The 19,025-nt window shown below is 44.9% G+C and overlaps 1 protein-coding gene across 2 annotated transcripts in view; it reads left to right on the forward strand.

Annotated features, from left to right (window-relative positions):
- The window catches only part of fryb (furry homolog b (Drosophila)), a 439,334-nt gene that overhangs the window by 281,628 nt on the left and 138,681 nt on the right, over positions 1–19,025 (forward strand). For both annotated transcript variants that reach the window (XM_070892324.1, XM_070892325.1), the window contains exons 36-37: positions 1,639–1,724; positions 4,694–4,844. In XM_070892324.1, coding sequence (XP_070748425.1) covers positions 1,639–1,724; positions 4,694–4,844 — 237 coding nt within the window. The remainder of the gene's footprint in view (positions 1–1,638; positions 1,725–4,693; positions 4,845–19,025) is intronic.

Consider the following 19,025-nt stretch of genomic DNA (forward strand, 5'->3'; position numbering starts at 1 on the left):
CTTTTTCTGTCGGTGCACCTGGTTTCTTGTGTTTGAGCCACGGCAGCGCGACGGCCCTTCCAGGGGAGGGCACACTGCTGCAGCCGCCATGTTTTTTTTTTGCTGGCCGACTTCCCGATCAGCCGGACAATTATTGCCCCGGGTTCGGCCAGGCCGCCAACAGGCAGCCTGGCACCCCATCTTGGGACCTCGGCAGCCATAGGCGGCACTTGGGCAGGCGGAGGCCTTGATGAAAATCGGCCCCATAGTCTCAGAATAAGAGGTCACCAATTTAAAACTGAGGATGAGGAGGAATTTCTTCTCAGGGTTGTAAATCTATGGAATTCTCTGCCCCAGAGAGCTGTGGAGGCTGGATCATTGAATATATTTAAGGTGGAGATAGACAGATTTTTGAACAATAAGGGAATAAAGGGTTATGGGGAGCGGGCAGGGAAGTGGAGCTGAGTCCATGATCAGATCAGCCATGATATTAAATGGCGGAGCAGGCTCAAGGGACCAGGTGGCCTACTCCTGCTTCTATTTCTTACGTTTCTTCTGTTCTTCTGACACGTCACCCCCACCAGTACTCAGAACAGAATACTGGACTGCTCTCAAAGTTTTTGAGCTTTTATTTTTGTGGTCCCAGGAGAAGCAAGAGTGCTCCTCCTGGACTCACAAAAAAAACTCTGGCTTCATTCAAGACTCTCCCCACCACAGGGTCGCCTCTCCCCCAGACCCGATCTGCCCATCGGATCAGCGTAGGAAGTGGCCGACTTCCTGTGCTCCCAGAACTAGTGAGCTGCAACAGGGCATCCATTTGGCACCTGGAGCTCACTGGTACCATTTGAGACCTGAACCCAAATTTGGTTCGGGATTCGGCACAAACAAACAGGTGAAGCAACCATTGCACTGACTTCACGCCCATTTCAGGTGGAAGTTGAATTTCATGGCCAGCAACTGATGTCGATGAGCATTTCCCTAGTTGGAAAGTGTATGCATATGGACATTGCATGAGGATACGATTGGGGTCCACTTTCATTTCCCACAATGGAATAGCTGTCAACACTCACTATCTAAGATCTCACATGAAGCATGACCACTTGGCTGAGCCCCTGGAAAAAGGCTGGCATCCTTGCACCTATGTCTCAGTTGGAGTCAATGAGGAAAGAAAGCCAAGGGTGGGTGTGGGAAATTCTCCCCCAAAATGTCATTTGGCTGGTCCTTTTATTAAAAAAAATAGGTATTGCATGTAAACACTGCTGGCTCAGTCGGTAATTGCACCATTCTGAGCCTCCATATCTCCAGGTGAGGGAAGGGAAAAATTAGCCAAAGTTTCAGCTCCTAGTTGTTATTCAGTGTCCTTGCTTCAAAGTACACGGGTGCGGTTGCTGAGTGAGAACGGTTAAATAGCCTGCTACTAACTAAGCATGCACATGATGAATGATCGAACTGTAGCTATACTGCAGCATGAATTACAACTTTTGGAAGAGGAGAGAAAAAGGAAGAAATTTGGAGGATTCCCTAATAAATAAAAGATCATATATGTTTTCCATTAAAAGCTGACTGTTCTCCTTTTAAATGACTAAACAATAATTTATGCCATATATTCCTGTTTTAGAATGTGGTCAATATGGCAATTTTTTTCCATATTTTCTTAAGGTTCAACAATGTTGTGATAAGAGCACATTCTCGTCTTGAATCAAGGTACAGCAACAGCTCTGGGGGCTCCTATGATGATGAGAAAGGTGAGTACTTTCTTACTTATTACATTTAAGTTATTAGTTCATCTCATGCTGTTTGCAACTAGCAGTTGGCTAAATGGGTTACTTCAACTGCACTGCTTCTCTACAAAGTAAATGTTTGCTCAGACTGAATTCAGTAATGCTGTCTATGTGCCTATGCCAAGATTGAATGCTAGTGTATGTTAAATGTTGCTTGAAAAAACATCAGTTTCTCCCTAGCATTGAGTGTCTTAAGTAATTGGTTCCATGACTTCCTCCTGACTATTACAGTGGCTAGCACTTACATATTTCCACACAAGGATCCATTTAGGAACAGAATTCTGTGTTTGATGTCATCAGGGAACTTCTAAAAGCTGTAAAATTCTTCAGCTGTTGTTGCAGCCTGAAAAGGCCCTATAGATCACCTATTAATCAAACATACACTTCAGCCAATTGAATCTGTGGAAAATAAATCACACATAAGAACATAAGAACATAAGAAATAGGAGCAGGAGTAGGCCATACGGCCCCTTGGGCCTGCTCTGCCATTCAATAAGGTCATGGCTGATCTGATCATGGACTCAGCTCCACTTCCCTGCTCGCTCCCCATAACCCATTATCCCCTTATCGTTTAAGAAACTGTCTATTTCTGTCTTAAATTTATTTAATGTCCCAGCTTCCACAGCTCTCTGAGGCAGCGAATTCCACAGATTCACAACCCTTAGAGAAGACATTTCTCCTCATCTCAGTTCTAAATGGGAAGCCCCTTATTCTAAGATCATGCCCTCTAGTTCTAGTCTCCCCCACCAGTGGAAACACCCTCTCTGCATCCATCTTGTCAAGCCCCCTCATAATCTTACATGTTTCGATAAGATCACCTCTCATTCTTCTGCATTCCAATGAGTAGAGGCCCAACCTACTCAACCTTTCCTCATAAGTCAACCCCTCATTGCCGGAATCTAGTGAACCTTCTCTGAACTGCCTCCAAAGCAAGCATATCCTTTTGAAAATATGGAAACCAAAACTGCACACAGTATTCCAGGTGTGGCCTCACCAATACCCTGTACAGCTGTAACAAGACTTCCCTGCTTTTATACTCCATCCCCTTTGCAATAAAGGCCAAGATTCTATTGGCCTTCCTGGTCACTTGCTGTACCTGCATACTATCCTTCTGTTTCATGCACCAGTACCCCCAGGTCCTGCTGTACTGCAGCACTTTGCAATCTTTCTCCATTTAAATAATAATTTGCTCTTTGATTTTTTTTATGCCCAACTGCATGACCTCACACTTTCCACATACCTCTTAACAAACACAATCCATCAATAGAATCATCCACAAGTCATCTGTCAACCCAGAGATTAGTTCACACCAACCATAAAATGTGCTTAAGCAATGTCAGACATAAAAGACATTCTTTCTGACATGGTATATTGAATTATGCTACTGTCGATTAATAGCCAAAATAACCGATCAAAATGTAGAATATTAAAAAGGAAATTCTCAAGGCAGTAAACATGAATATTCCCCATTCAGCTGGTTGCAGATCAACCATCACAAATTAAGCTAAATATGCTATTGCACTTTGTTATCTGAATTTTTCACATTACACCCATAATGCAATATAAAAAAGTGAAGTTAACTATTCCACTGCTAATTTGGAATGGAAGATAAACAACAGATAGCAATGGAATACTCAGCTGAGGAAAGCTCACTAAGTCCTGACTCAGTTATGAAGCTGTTCCTCATAATTCGATTCAAATTGGATATTACTTTGTTGTACAATGTTATACAACATATCCAAGGATTTATTTTCTCTTTCCCATTTTCCCTCCAATTCATCATCTACTGAAGGTGGTGACTCATACTATTGTCTGTTCCATATGTGCTGGCTGGTTTCCATTATGTGATCATTCTTCATGCATGGAAAGTTGCAGGCTTGAAAAATGCAGCGCACGTTGTAGCTGAACCTAATCCTGTCCTTACTGTGGGGTGATGGTTGGGAGAGAAGATTTACTCTGTGCATGATGTGAATGAAATTTTAAACCCGTTCTTTATAAATAGGTTTACAATTCCATTACCCATAGTGCCTAACCACTTCCTCTTAACATTCAATGGTATTACTGAGTCCCCCACCAGCAACATTGTTGGAGTCACCTGGACCAGCCATATAAATGCTGTGGCTATTAGAGCGGGTAAGGGCAAATGGTTAGTGCCATTTGCCCGATATAGGCAACTGCCTGTGCTCAGCGAGAATGGTATAGGTGGTGAGGACTGTTCATCTGGCTACAGGTCATCTGTCACTGTGATATTGCACTATTGGACCAGAAGTTAAATTTCTATTTTATATAGAAGACCAAATAATTACATTTCTTAATGCGTCTAAATTATTTTCTGTCATTGATTCCAAAAAATTTGATATAAAAAGTCCACATATTTAGGGATAAATTTTATGAGACACTGCTTGTTGCTGACAGGACCTCGCACACAGCCAGCGCCAATCAGAACATTGACAGTATTCTCATATAAAAGCAAAGTACTGTGGATGCTGGAAATCTGAAATAAAAACAGAAAATGCTGGAAATATTCAGCAAGTCAGGCTCCAACTGTGGAGAGAGAAAGAGAGTTAACGTTTCAGGTCAATTACCTTTGGTCAGATGCTGGAATGACCCGCTGAGTATTTCCAGCATTTTCTGTTTTTATTATTGAAATTGCACTACCTGCAATTTCACTGGATAGCAAATTGTGGTAAGTACACCAGAGATTTTTCAATATGCATTGACTGCAAGCAAGGCAGGACCTTGCAAAATTTATCATTAATACTAAAGGTGATGTCAAGCTCCTGACACGTGATTAGACAGCTGTGGTTAAAGAATTTATTAGTTATGTTTTTAAAGTGAAAGGTAATGATAAACTGGGAGTTACCTTCACGTCCAGAACGTTTTTAATATTTCATGAGAGATAACTTCAGTATTGTTATTTCTATAACCCTCAGGTGACCCAATGCCTCCTTATGCTAGTTGGTTGATGAAAACTGTGGAGGCTAATACACCACAGCCTCTGCCAATGCCTGTTAATGGAGGCTGCTGGGCCCCCCTTGTGGATTACCTCCCGGAAACCATCACACCTCGTGGACCACTTCACAGGTCAGGAGATTGTCTTCAAAATGTTATCTATACTTTTACAAGATGCTTTGAAAGGTATTTGAATTATGTGTCAAAAATATAGATATTTTGTGTTCGATACAAGGAAGACCAGCTTTCATCTGTAAATTTTCAGACAGTAACTCACTTTACCACATAAACTAACACTTGTCAAAAGTGACAACTAACTTACCTTGAACAGACTGATGACAGTCTGGTTATTTATTCTAAATGACTAGAATACAAACTTGATTCACTATGTGACTATTGTCACCAACCTTTTACGATTTTCACTAAATTCAATTAACCAGAGTGATTATGGCCCCGATACTTACGGGGAGAGAACGGGGTAGCGAGGGGTAATAGCAGAAATCCAGAGTCGGAGGTCCTGACGAACTTAAAGGCAGGACCTCATTATAATTTTTTAAATTCAGTTTCTCACCCAGCAGGCAGCCAGATTGATATGCTCATCAGGAAAGTTGAAGGAGGGGTTTGGACCGACAATCGGGATGGAGTGAAAGATCGCGGGTTGAAGGGGTTCGTCAGATCATGGGGAAGGCGGCTCGAGATCATGGGGAGACATCAGATCGCAACAGTGAGGAGAAGAAGAAGATTTGCTTAAGGGGTTGAGGGGAGCACTCCTGCTCCTCCTGGCTCATAAGGAGTGCTAAAAAAAGCACTTGCCTTTTACAGCCAGCTGCTCCCATCTCATAAGAACATACAAAATAGGAGCAGGAGTAGGCCATTTGGTCCCCCAAGCCAGCTCCACCATTCAATAAGATCATGGCTGATGTGATCATGGACTCAGCTCCACTTCCCTGCCTGCTCCCCATAACCCTTTACTCCTTATCGCTCAAAAATCTGTCAATCTCGGCCTTAAATATATTCAATGACCCAGCGTCCACAGCTCTCTGAAGCAGGGAATACCATAGATTTACAACCCTCTGAGAGAAGAAATTTCTCATCTCAGTTTTAAATGGGCAGTCCCTTATTCTAAGACTATGTCCCCTAGTTTTAGTTCCCCTATGAGTGGAAATATCCTCTCTGCATCCACCTCATTATCTTATAAGTTTCAATAAGATCACCTCTCATTCTTCTGAATTCCAATGTGCATAGGCCCAACCTACACAACCTATCCTTATAAATCAATCCACTCATCTCCAGAATCAACCTAGTGAACCTTCTCTGAACAGCCTCCAGTGCAAGTATATCCTTCCTTAAATACGGAGACCAAAACTGTACGCAGTACTCCAGGTATGGCCTCATCAATACCAATTGTAGCAGAACTTCTCTGCTTTTACACTCCATCCCCCTTGCAATGGAATGCCAACATTCCATTTGCCTTTCTGATTACTTGCTGTAACTACATACTCACTTTTTGTGTTTCATGCACAAGGACCCCCAGGTCTCTCTGTACTGCAGCACTTTGCAATTTTTCTCCATTTAAATTATATAATTAGCTTTTCTATCATTTCTGCAAAAGTGGATAACCTCACATTTTCCCACATTATACTCCATCTGCCAAATTTTTGCCCACACACTTAGCCTGTCTATATCCCTTTGCAGATTTTTTGTGTCCTCCTCACAATTTGCTTTCCCACCCATCTTTGTATCATCGGCAAACTTGGCTACATTACACTCGGTCCCTTCATCCAAGTCATTAATATAGATTGTAAATAGTTGAGAACCCAGCATCGATCCCTGCGGCAACCCACTAGGCACTGTTTACCAATCGGAAAATGACTCATTTATCCAGATTCTCTGTTTTCTGTTAGTTAGCCAATCCTTCATCCATGCCAACATATTACCCTCAACCCCATGAGCTTTTATCTTGTGCAGTAACCTCTTATGTGGCACCTTATCGAATGCCTTCTGGAAATCCAAATACACCACATCCACTGGTTCCCCCTTATCCACCCTGCTTGTTACATCCTCAAAGAACTCCAGCAAATTTGTCAAACATGTTTTCCTTTCATAAAACCATGCTGACTCTGCTTGATTGAATCATGCTTTTCCAAATGTCCCGCTACTTCTTCCTTAATAATGGACTCCAGCATTTTCCCAACGACAGATGTTAGGCTAACCGGTCTATAGTTTCCTGCTTTTTGTCTGTCTCCTTTTTCAATCTGCTGGGACCGCCCCAGGATCCAGGGAATTTTGGTAGATTACAACTAATGCATCCACTATCTCTGCAGCCACTTCTCTTAAGACCCTAGGATGTAAGGCATCAGGTCCAGGGGACTTGTCCACCTTTAGTCCCACTATTTTACCTAGTACTACTTCATTAGTGATAGTGATTTTATTAAGTTCCTCCCTACCTATAGCACGTTGATTATCTACTATTGGGATGTTTTTAGTGTCTTCTACTGTGAAGATCGATACAAAATATTTGTTCAATGTCTCTGCCGTTTCCCTGTTCTCCATTATTCATTCCCCAGTCTCATCTTCCAGGCGACCAACATTTACTTTAGCCACTCTTTTCCTTTTTATCTACCTGTAGAAACTCTTACTATCTGTTTGTGTACTTCGTGCTAGTTTACTTTAAAAATTTATCTTACCTCTCAATCATTTGTTTAGTCATTTTCTGCTGGCTTTTAAAAATTTCCCAATCCTCTGGCCTCCCACTACTCTTGGCCACATTGTATGCCTTTGTTTTCAATTTTGATACCCTCCCTTATTTCCTTAGTTAGCCACGGATGGTTATCCCTTCTCTTACAGTCTTTCCTTCTCATTGGGATATATTTTTGTTGCGAGTTATGAAATATCTCCTTAAATGTCTGCCACTGCTCATCAACCGTCCCATTCTTTCGTCTATTTTCCCAGTCCACTTTAGCCAACTCTGCCCTCATACCTTTGTAGTCTCCTTTATTTAAGCTTATAACCCTGGTTTGAGAACCAACTTTCTCACCCTCCAACTGAATTTGAAATTCAACCATATTATGGTCACTCATTCCTAGAGGATCTTTTACTACGAGATAATGTATTAATCCTGCCTCATTACACAGTACCAGATCTAAGATAGCCTGCTCCCTGGTTGGTTCTGCAACATACTGTTCAAGAAAACTATCCCGGATACACTCTATGAACTCCTCCTCAAGGCTACCCTGGCCAATTTGCTTTGTCCAATCAATATGAAGGTTAAAATCACCCATGATTATTGCCGTTCCTTTATTACCAGCCTCCATTATTTGGATTCCTAAGCCCTGGGAAAACCAGCCAGCAACAGTTAAATTCAAATTAGGTTCCTAACTGCACTGTGGTAGCCTGGTTTAAATATTATAATGAAGTGCCCTGTCTCTGTAAAAATGGTGGCAGGCACATATGCACCGGGTTGAGGTCGTGTTTCTCAAGTTTTTATTTTTAACCTCTCCCCGACCCTCTCCGCTCCCCCCCCCCCCCCCCACATCTTGGGGAGTTTAATATTGACCCTTATAGTTTTTTGATAGTCCCCATCCCTGATTTCTTGGAATATCTGAGAGTATGGGGCTAAATTGCCAAATGTGCATTGCTGAGGTTGAGTCTTACCTATTTTGTGGAAGCATGCCCATGATTTCTCAATAGGCATTCCTGGTGACTGAGGCTCTGTGCCAAGAATGCAGATTCCAGTAAATCTCTTCTGCACCCTCTAAGGCCTTGACATCCTTCCTAAAGTGTGGTGCACAGAACTGAAAACAATACTCCAGCCTAACCAGTGTTTTATAAAGGTTGAGCATAACTTCCTTGTTTTTGTACTATTTGCTGCTATTAATAAAACCAAGGATCCCATATGCTTTTTTAACAGCCTGTCACCTTCAAAGATTTGTGCATGCACACCCCAGGTTTCTCTGTTCCTGCATCTGCTTTAAAATTGTATCATTTAGTTGATATTACTTCCTACCAAAATGATATGGATAGACCAAGTACTTATAGGCTAGTCAGCCTAACCTCGGTGGTGGGAAAATTATTGGAAAAAATTCTGAGGGACAGGATAAATCTTAATTTAGAAAGATACAAATTAATCAAGGACAGTAAGCATGGATTTGTTCAGGGAAGGTCATGTCTGGCTAACCTGATTGAATTTTTTGAGGAGGGTCAATGAGGGTAGTACATTTGATGTGGTGTGTAACAGGAAGATATCAATGGACTGGTCAGGTGGGCAGAACAGTGGCAAATGGAATTCAATCCGAAGAGGTGTGAGATAATGCTTTTGGGGAGGGATAACAAGGCAAGGGAAGACACAATAAATGGTAGGACACTGAGAAGTGTAGAGGAACAGAGTACATGTCCACAGATCCCTGAAGGTAGCAGGACAGGTAGATAAGGTAGTTAAGAAGGCATTCGTGATAGTTGCGTTTATTAGCTGAGGCATAGAATATAAGAGCAGGGAGGTTAGGCTTGAACTGTATAAAACATTAGTTAGGCCACAGCTAGAGTACTGTGTGCAGTTCTGGTCAGCACATTACAGGAAAGATGTGATTGCACTAGAGGGGATATAGAGGAGATTTATGAGAATGTTGCCTGGACTGGAGAATTTAAGCTATGAGGAAAGATTGGATAGGCTGGGGTTGGAACAGAGGAGACTGAGGGGAGACCTAATTGAGGTGTATAAAATTATGAGGGCCCTAGATAGAGTGGTTAGGAAGGACCTATTTCCCTTCGCAGAGGGGTCAATAACCAGGGGTCATAGATTTAAACATAGAAAATAGGTTCAGGAATAGACCATTCGGCCCTTCGAGCCTGCACCACCATTCAATATGATCATGGCTGATCATGCATTTCAGGACCACATTCTTGCTTTCTCTCCATACCCCTTGATCCCTTTAGTCATGAGGGCCACATCTAACTCCCTTTTGAATATATCTAACGAACTGGCCCCAATAACTTTCTATGGTAGAGACTTCCACATGCCCACAATTCTCTGAGTGAAAAAGTTAGTCCTCATCTCGTCCTATATGGTTTACCCTTTATCCTTAGACTGTGACCCCTGGTTCTGGACTTCCCCAACATCGGGAACATTCTTCTTGCATCTAACCTGTCCAATCCCGTCAGAATTTTATATGTTTCTATGAGATTCCCTCTCATTCTTCTAAATTCCATTGAATACAAGTTTAGTCGATCCAGTCTTTCTTCATATGTCAGTCCTGCCATCCCGGGATCAGTCTGGTGAACCTTCGCTGCACTCCCTCAATAACAAGAATGTCCTTCCTCAGATTAGGAGACCAAAACTGTACACAATATTCCAGGTGAGGCCTCACTAAGGCCCTGTACAACTCAGTAAGACCTCCCTGCTCCTATATTCAAATCCTCTCGCTATGAAGGCCAACATGCCATTTGCCTTCTTCACAGCCTGCTGCACCTGTATGCCAACCTTCAATGACTGATGTAACATGACACCCAGGTCTCGTTGCCAATCTGTCATCATTCAGATAATAATCAGCCCTCCTGTTTTTACCACCAAAGTGGATAACCTCACATTTATCCACATTATGCTGCATCTGCCATGTATTTGCCCACTCACCTAACCTGTCCAAATCACCCTGCAGCCTCTTAGCATCCTCCTCACAGCTCACACTGCCACCCAGTTTAGTGTCATCTGTAAACTTGGAGATTGGTAGAAAGGTTAGAGGGGATTTGAGGAGAATTTTTTTCACCCAGAGGGTGGGGGGGGGTTCGGAACTCATGAAAGGGTGGTAGAGGCAGAAACCCTCATAGCATTTAAAAAGTACTTGGATTTGCACTTGAAGTGCCGTAACCTACAAGGCTATGGACCAAGAGCTTGAAAGTGGGATTAGGCTGGATAGCTCTTTGTTCGCTGGTACAGATACGATGGGCCGAATGGCTTCCTTCTGTGCTGTAAATTTATATGATTCTGTGATGAATCACTTCACACTTCTCTGTGATAAATTTCGTCTGCCATGTGTCTTCCAATTACACCAGTCTATGTCCTTCTGAAGTTTGTTACGATCCTCCTCAGTGTTTACTACATTTCCGAGATTCATGTCATCTACAAGCTTTGAAATTATGTCATGTATTACAAAGTCCAGTTCATTAATATATATCAAAAACAGCAGTCGTCCTAATTATGACCCCAGGGAAACACTGTTGGGTCAAAATTTGGTTGCTAACGCCTGCTGATAACGCCGGTGTTAGCTGTTAACTCGGAGTTAGGCGGTTCAGTCTGGCGCTGGGTGCTCTTGACGCCTGCCACGATATTCAGTGGTCATTTTTTAAGGGCGTTGAAACATAATGTCCTGCCGGCTAACACCATGGAAATCATGATGTCAGTCATCATCATCATAGGCAGTCCCTCGGAATTGAGGAAGACTTACTTCCACTCTTAAAATGAGTCCTTAGGGGCTAAACAGTCCAATATGAGAGCCACAGTTCCTGTCACAGGTGGGACAGATAGTCATTGAGGGTAAGGGAGAGTGGGACAGATTTGCCGCACACTCTTTCTGCTGCCTGTGCCTGATTTCTGCAAGCTCTCAGCGATAAGACTCGAGGTGCTTAGTGCCCTCACGGATGCACTTCCTCCACTTAGGGCGGTCTTTGGCCAGGGACTCCCAGGTGTCGGTGGGATGTTGCACTTTATCAGGGAGGCTTTAAGGGTGTCCTTGTAACGTTTCCTTTGCCCTTTGGCTCATTTGCCGTGAAGGAGTTCCAAGTAGAGCGCTTGCTTTGGGAGTCTCGTGTCTGGCATACGGACAAGGTGGCCTGTTCATGGAACTCATGACATCAGTACGCGTACAACACTTCCTTGGCGCCCTTCTCACCACATTCACTTTTGCTGCCTCACTTAAAGGCTGGCGTCGATGAAACCTGAAAAAGTTGGACTGCACAAGGCGGAGAAATGAATCCGGGTGTTATTTAAAGGGAGTTGCAGCCCGGGCTCAGAGATCTCGTTGCGTTTGATGCTCGCACAAAGAGTAGGGTGTTGGCGTCGTACTGCTGTTGACTCTTTAGATTCAGTACTAGTATCTCGGACATATTGTTGGGTTCCATATTAAGAAAATTTTAACGTTGCATTTCGCTGTGACCCCTGCCAAGTGATGGGGGCAGTGATCTCACACCACGTTGTCCTGCGGTGACAACTTGAAAGGCACCGGCTGCAGAGACAGCTTAGGACAAATATGGATCCACCCCAGAGGAGACACCCCAGACGGCGGGGCAGGAGGCTGTACACACGCAGGGTTTTCCGTGCGCATTACTCTTATCTTGAGTTGTCCGAAGAGTAGTGATTAAGAAGGCTGAGGTTCCGCAAGGAGGTGGTGACATTGGCACCAGGACCTTGCTGTCAGTGGGGCAGTGAAAGTAACAGTAGCACTGAACTTCTATGCTACCAGCTCCTTCCAGTCTCCTGTAGGCAATAAATGTAACATCACGCAGTTTGCAGTATATTGCTGCATTCGCCAGGTGACCAATGCTCTCTACACCAAACAAATAGATTACATCAAGTTCAGCATATCAAGGGAAGACCAGGATGAGCACACCCATGGCTGTGCCAGGATAGCAGGTTTCCCCAGAATTCAGGGAGCCATTGATTGTACTCATGTGGCATTGAGGGCCCCGTTCCACAATAGAGAAGCTTCTCGGAATCACAAGGGATTCCACTCCCTCAACATATAGCTGGTCTGCGATCACAGGCAATGATCCTCGCTGTCAGTGCCCGATATGCTGGCAGCTGCCACAATGCATTCATCCTACAGGAGAGCACTATGCCACGACTCTTCAAACCACCGCATGAGGGCCGTGGTTGGCTCCTGGGTGACAAAGGATATGGTGTGGCCACCTGGCTGATGACACCCCTCCGCAATCCCACCACCCCTGCTGAGCAGCGCTACAACAGCAGCCATATCACAACCTGGTTCATTATCGAGCAAACTATCGGGGTTCTGAAGCAGTGTTTCCGCTGCCTTGACCGCTCTGGAGGGGCATTCCAGTACTCACCTGATAGGAGTCTCCATGTTCACCGTTGTCTGCTGCATGCCTGCCCATTATGAGGGGCCAGCCCATTACTACCAGGGATGGATGATCCACCTCAAGAGGAGGACAATGATGAGGAGGAAAACGAGGAGCTTCAGCCAAGGAGAAGGCACAGACTCATCGCTCATCAATTCCAATGAACGACTCTTGACGTGCCAAATGGTCAGCCTATACATGTGGGCATCAACTCAACACATCGCTACACACCCTGCAGTCTTTATTAATCACTGCATAATCATGTGAACAATCAAAACTTGGTTTATTGCAAACATAAATCATGTGTGCTGAAAACAACCACAAGACAACAACTTCATCTCTAACACATCAACATACCCACAAAACCCCTTCAAATATTCTAATAGACATCCAAGTGCACCTATTTACATGAGTTCACATTGCAACAACCTAGCCATCTCTGTTGACTATCAAGCAAATGTTTGGTGTGCCATACAAGTGCAACTAGTTTTAAAAGCTCATATCTTCAAAAGGTGAGTATATGTGGCCACCTTTCCACAGGTCTTTACTTTGTCTTGAAGAGTGCTTTACCACACCTTCCCTTCTCCCCCCTCCCATGCCTACTGCTCCTCCTTAATGGGGTCTCAGGGCCTTCAGCAAGGTTGCTGACTTGGAGCCGCAGCCACACATGACGGCCTAGCAGGATGTCCCCGACCAGCTCGGGCCCTGGAAGACCCGACTGCGGACTGCATAACCTCAGCATGGACGGCAACACTCTGTTGTGGATGGGTTGCAGAGAGCGGCAGCTGCAATGGCGGAATGATGTCATCCTGAGAAATGACATCACATTCCAACTGACCCAACATGCTGCTACTCCCCCGGGGCAGAGCATCATCATCTGCAGAAATCTGGACGAGATCAGATTGCTGCCCTGGTTCAGCAAGATTAGGTCCCCCTTGAACTGATGGGGCCAAAGACAGGATGGCAGTGGTCCGTGCGTCCATTGAATCTATTTGCCTCTGCATCAAGACTATCTGCGACTGCAGTACACCAGAGAGCTGACTCAGTACACCACGCACTGATGACATTTGTGTATGGAGGCCTACAATAGCATCGGCCTGGTGCTCATTGGCCACTGCAACTTCAGCCATTGCCCATGCCACCATGTCTGGGACCCCATGATCACTATTTGCATCTAGCATCCATTGGTATCTGCCAAGGATGGGCTCGGTGGGCTGCTGAGAGCCATGAGCAATAGTTGAGGCGGACTCCACCCTCACACCTAGTGCATTGAGACTCTGGGGCACCCTTGCTATTGCACCCAGCAGATCACTGTGCAACTGCAGGGATTGTCTTGTGACAACTTCTAGGTCTGGCTCATTATTAGAGTGCTGCTGTGTATCACTCAGGCACGCACTCACCCTCCGGGGAGCTGGCCCCCGGGCTTCCCCTCCCTCGTGGCATTGCTGGAGGCCACTGGGTCTTGGAGCATCACCCACCTCCGCTTCCCCAACACCCCTTGGTCAGCAGTGCTGCTGGCCCTGCTCTCAGGCGGTACACCCTCCTGCGTGAGATCGAAGGAGGTGTCGTCCTCCTGCTCCTCCTCGTCCTCTTCGTCGTTGCCACCATCTTCACCTGTGGAAGGCGCCCAAGAAGGCCCCGGTGGATCTGGTTGATCTGAAAGCACAAACACACAAGAGCGATTCTCTGCAGGGGAGGAGGCCAGGATTGGGAAAGGCATTCGTGAATGCCAGGTCTCATAGAAAGAGCTGCACAATAATGGTGTGAGGGCCAAGTGTCCTGCAGTTCGCTGCAAAGGAACTCAACATACCGTCACTTTCCCGAAGGGGCTCAGCCGCACCCACAGCCATCACGCCAACTTGAACGCCCATCAGGGCAGCTATCCATTCCTCCAATGGAGTGAGCACTTGGAGGTCTAGCTCCCCTCCACCAGTTTGCATTTGCTCCCGCCGGTTTTGTGCGAGCTTCGACTGTAACATTAAGGAGAAAGTCGGAGTTAGAGGCCTTCAATCAGTGTATCCCAAGTGCCTTACATACTTTAGTACATGCTACTCTGAGAATCTTCACAGCTCGATGTTTAGTACATTTTTATCTATGAGAGTCTTCACAGTTCGATGCAACGACCATTCGCTGCATGGACTCAACATGATCTTATTGAATGGTGGTGCAGGCTCGAAGGGCCGAATGGCCTACTCCTGCACCTACTTTCTATGTTTCTATGTTAACAGTAACGGGGAGACTACTGCCTTTGATACGCATATGAAGACTGAGGAGTCAACAACATGAGTGGTGGGTCTTCAGAACCGAGTAGCAAAGTTAACAGCGTATGCAGGCCCTTGCTGTGGGTGAGGCTGCAAATGGGAACCTTGATTATGGCCTTGTAAGGGGGAGATGGAAAGGCTTCCTCTCCCACGAGCGGGCCCACTGATATAGAGGGTCGACGCTCGCCCCAGCCCACGTAGCAATTCTCGAAGTTAGTAGACAGAGACGGATGGCAAAGTATAACGATCTTTATTACGAACGTCCGGGAACACCTCTTATCACAGTAGCCTGTGAGTGGAGATGCTCTCCGAACAGCACAATCATACAACTCTTATACATTTCAAAACCCCTCTGTTCCCGGACAAGACCTCCCTAGATTTCTAATTGAACTACCTTATCAGTGCTACTTCTCTAATTGGACTACCTTATTAGTGCTACTTTGGATTGACAGGCCAAGACCCTCGTGACGTCTTTAGGCCGTGACTAGAATGACTTCATTAGGTCGGAATTTGTTATACATTTCCTTGGTGCCTGTGAGTCGCCTCGAGCCTCTTCGCAAGGTCTTATCAATGTCTGTTTAGGTTCTCACATCGCATCCTGTCAGAATATTATTGAATTGATAACTTCTGGAGCCTTGGTACAAGGCCGACGAGGGGCCTTTTACCTCCTTATGGGCCATTGCAGGAACCAGCACTTTAACCCTTGTCCCGCTGGTACCCCTAATGCCAAATTTCTCTTACAGCCTCACCAACTTAAAGCATGGATTTCGAAACACTACATTGAGCAGAGAGTGCACATTCAGCATAGCATGTTGAAGTTTGAAATTAAAGATATTCACCGTCACTATCCGTGTCAGGCCATTCCACTTTTTTCTGCATTGCATTGCATTGCTGTCCTTGGCACTGTGTCACTCGCAGACACGTGCTCTGCTATTTCCCTCCATAGCCTTCGGTACATTTGGGGTTGTGATCTCCTCCCAGCCTCTGACCTCAGCACCTGCTGATGCCTCTCCAGTGCATCAAGGAGTGCATCCACTGTGGTGTCCGTGAACCGAAGGGCTGACGAGCTGTTGCTACAAGGTCTGCCATGCTCACCATCTGAGTGAGTGCATTGGAAGCAATTATACACACGAGGCGTTGAGGCACCCAATCAACGCCTCAATTCAATCCAGGTGACGCCACTATGTCTGCAGCGCAGCTCCAAATGCTGACTAACTCCCGGATGTTGAGCCCATGCTTAATGGCTCACTTAGCGCAGCATAGCGCCTCCAGATAAGAGTGCAACGGCATGATTTACACTGCTATCCACTCTTTAGGCGGCAACACTGAATTTTGCGTTTGGGGACAAAGGGCGGTGTCTAAAATTTATCTCGGTGACAAAAATGACGGTAACGACTTTTGACCCCTGTATTCTTCCCTCCAGTCTGAAAAACAACCGTTCACCACTATTCTCTGCATTCTGTCCCAGAGCCAGTTTTGCATACATGCTGCCACTGTCCCTTTCATCCCATGGACTTTAATTTTGCTTAGAAGTCTATTATGTGGTACTTTGTTAAACACCATTTGAAAGTTAATTTACACATCACTACCCTACCCTCATCAATCCTCTCTGTTACTTCATCAAAGATTCAATCAAGTTAGCCAAACACGATTTGCCTTTAACAAATCCATGCTGACTTTCAATTATTAGCCCATAATTCTACAAATGGCAATTTTTTCTGGATTATTGTCTCTCAAAGTTTCCCCACCACCGGTTGGGCTGACTGACCTGTTGTTGCTAGGTTTATCCCTCTCCCTTTTTGAACAGGTGTAATGTTTGCAATCCTCCAGTCTTCGGGCACTACTCCATATCTAAGGAGGATTGGGAGATTGTGGCGAGAGCTTCCACAATTCTCATGCTTCCTTCCTTCAGTAACCTAGGATGCATCCCATCTGGACTCGGTAATTTTTCTACTTCTATGCCTGCCAATGTTTTAAGTAATTCCTTTTTATCCGAGCCAATATCTCTACTACCTCCTTTACTGTGACATTGGCAGCGTCCTCTTTAGTGAAGACAGGTGCAAAGTACTCATTTAGTACCTCAGTCATACTCTCCACCTCCGCAAGAAAATCTCCTCTTTGGTTTCTAATCAGCCCCACCCTTCCTTTGATTACCCTTTTACTATTTATATGTTTATCAAGACTTATGGGGTCCCTTTTATGTTGGCCTCTAATCTGTTCTCATATTCTTTCTTTGCCCCTCTTATTCCTTTTGTTTACCTCTTCTGTACTTTTAGCTTGGGTCTCTTCTGTATTATTAACTGTACTTTTGTCATAAGCCTCCTTTTCCTGTTTCATTTTAATCTCTGTGGGGCCGAAATTGTTCCTTTCTTTAAGGGCTGTGACCGCCTCAGAGAGGCGGCCATGGGTCAGTAAGGAATTACCGCTCGGTCGGCGCGGAGGGGTTGCCATTTTGGAAATTGCTATCTTTTATTTTTGGAGCGGTGTACGGAACCGGCCCACCTGTTTTCCCACCGCATCGTGCACTCTTGGGTACCGGGCTGCTGGCCCGGCCGAAACCCTCCCTGGTGGCCCAATGTTTGCCACGAAAGTGGCTGCAGAGTTCGCGGTGACCCTTCCCTTTAACTGAAGGGGAAGGATGTTGTGACGTGTCAGCGTGATGTGGCATGTCCGCATCGCACTGATGGAACGACGGCCACTCCAACCCGCCCGCACATCCGCCCTGATGACGACGGCCATTTCGACCCGTCTGCATTTCCGCCTTGATGAAGAGATCACTTCTGCTCCGCTCCAAAAAAAACACCAAGACCTGAATTTCTCCGGATTATCTGCCCATGCATTGGGGCAGGCGGATCCCTTCGAAATCAGCAGATGCACTTTGTTTCAGGCAAAGAGCAATTTCAGCTCTATAGTCATCCAGGGATCTTTATCTAAATGGAAAAATACTCATCTATATTGAGGATAAAAACCTAACTGGCAGTTTGTAGAATTTGAAACAAAGGTGTATTTTCTTCTTCAATATGAAGTATAGGTCACTGAAAAGCTGAGTAGGTGTGTGATTTTCCTGTGTGTATGGACAAGAGTAATTTCCCCGATACACTGAAAACTTAATCCTTACTTATTTGTTCTATTTCAACATATAAATGAATGTCCTTATACAAACATATAAAAAACTAGTAGGGCACAGTCTCTTTAAACGTGCTTTTACATTATAGGGCAAGTTTGGGAAGAGTAACGTTATACTGACTCCCAGCGCACATTCCATCCAATACCCAGTGCCATTTTCCATTAGACAAAGCAGAGCTAGGAAATCCAGCAATGGCTAACAACAGCTATGTAAAATTGGGTCTCAGCTGATGGTGAAACAAAATAATTTGGGGAATTTATATTTCAAACTATTGTCAATGTTGAGAGAACTTTTCATTTTCTGTCAGCTGCAATTTTATTTAAAAACAGCTTGATTTTGATACTAGAATCAAAGGACAGGAGAGATTGAGAATGCTGATAAGGGAGTGAGAGATAACATACCAAGAAAAACAAACCAAATTAGAAAAGGGTAAGAGAAGGCCAGAGGGAGCAATGAATGTTTATTGGGAAAGAACTTTGGGCTAGATTTTCGGCTTTTATGTTTTTGGGAGGATAATGGCGGTGGATGGGAAAGTTAGCGCCCGGGAATAGTTTGCGCCTCAGTAGTAAATTTGGGCAACTGGGCTCTGCGTCAGAGGATGCGGCTCTGAGGGAGGCATTGTACACCTGTCTTGGCGCGAGGATGGGAAACTCCCGAGCTAAAGAGCCGGCCCGGGAGCGCTCCGAGAGATTCCTAGGCGGGGGGAACGGAACCTAAAAAAAACAACAAAAACATTCCTAAAACGTTGCTCATACCACCACAACACAAATCGCAAAAAAAATTTAAAGTAACAACACATGCAGGTGTCACAACCGGGGGCATTGCACACCGGCGCAGCTCTTCCGGGCGGTGTTGCAA

Source organism: Pristiophorus japonicus, chromosome 10, assembly GCF_044704955.1.
Source record: "Pristiophorus japonicus isolate sPriJap1 chromosome 10, sPriJap1.hap1, whole genome shotgun sequence".
Classification (NCBI taxonomy): domain Eukaryota; kingdom Metazoa; phylum Chordata; class Chondrichthyes; family Pristiophoridae; genus Pristiophorus; species Pristiophorus japonicus.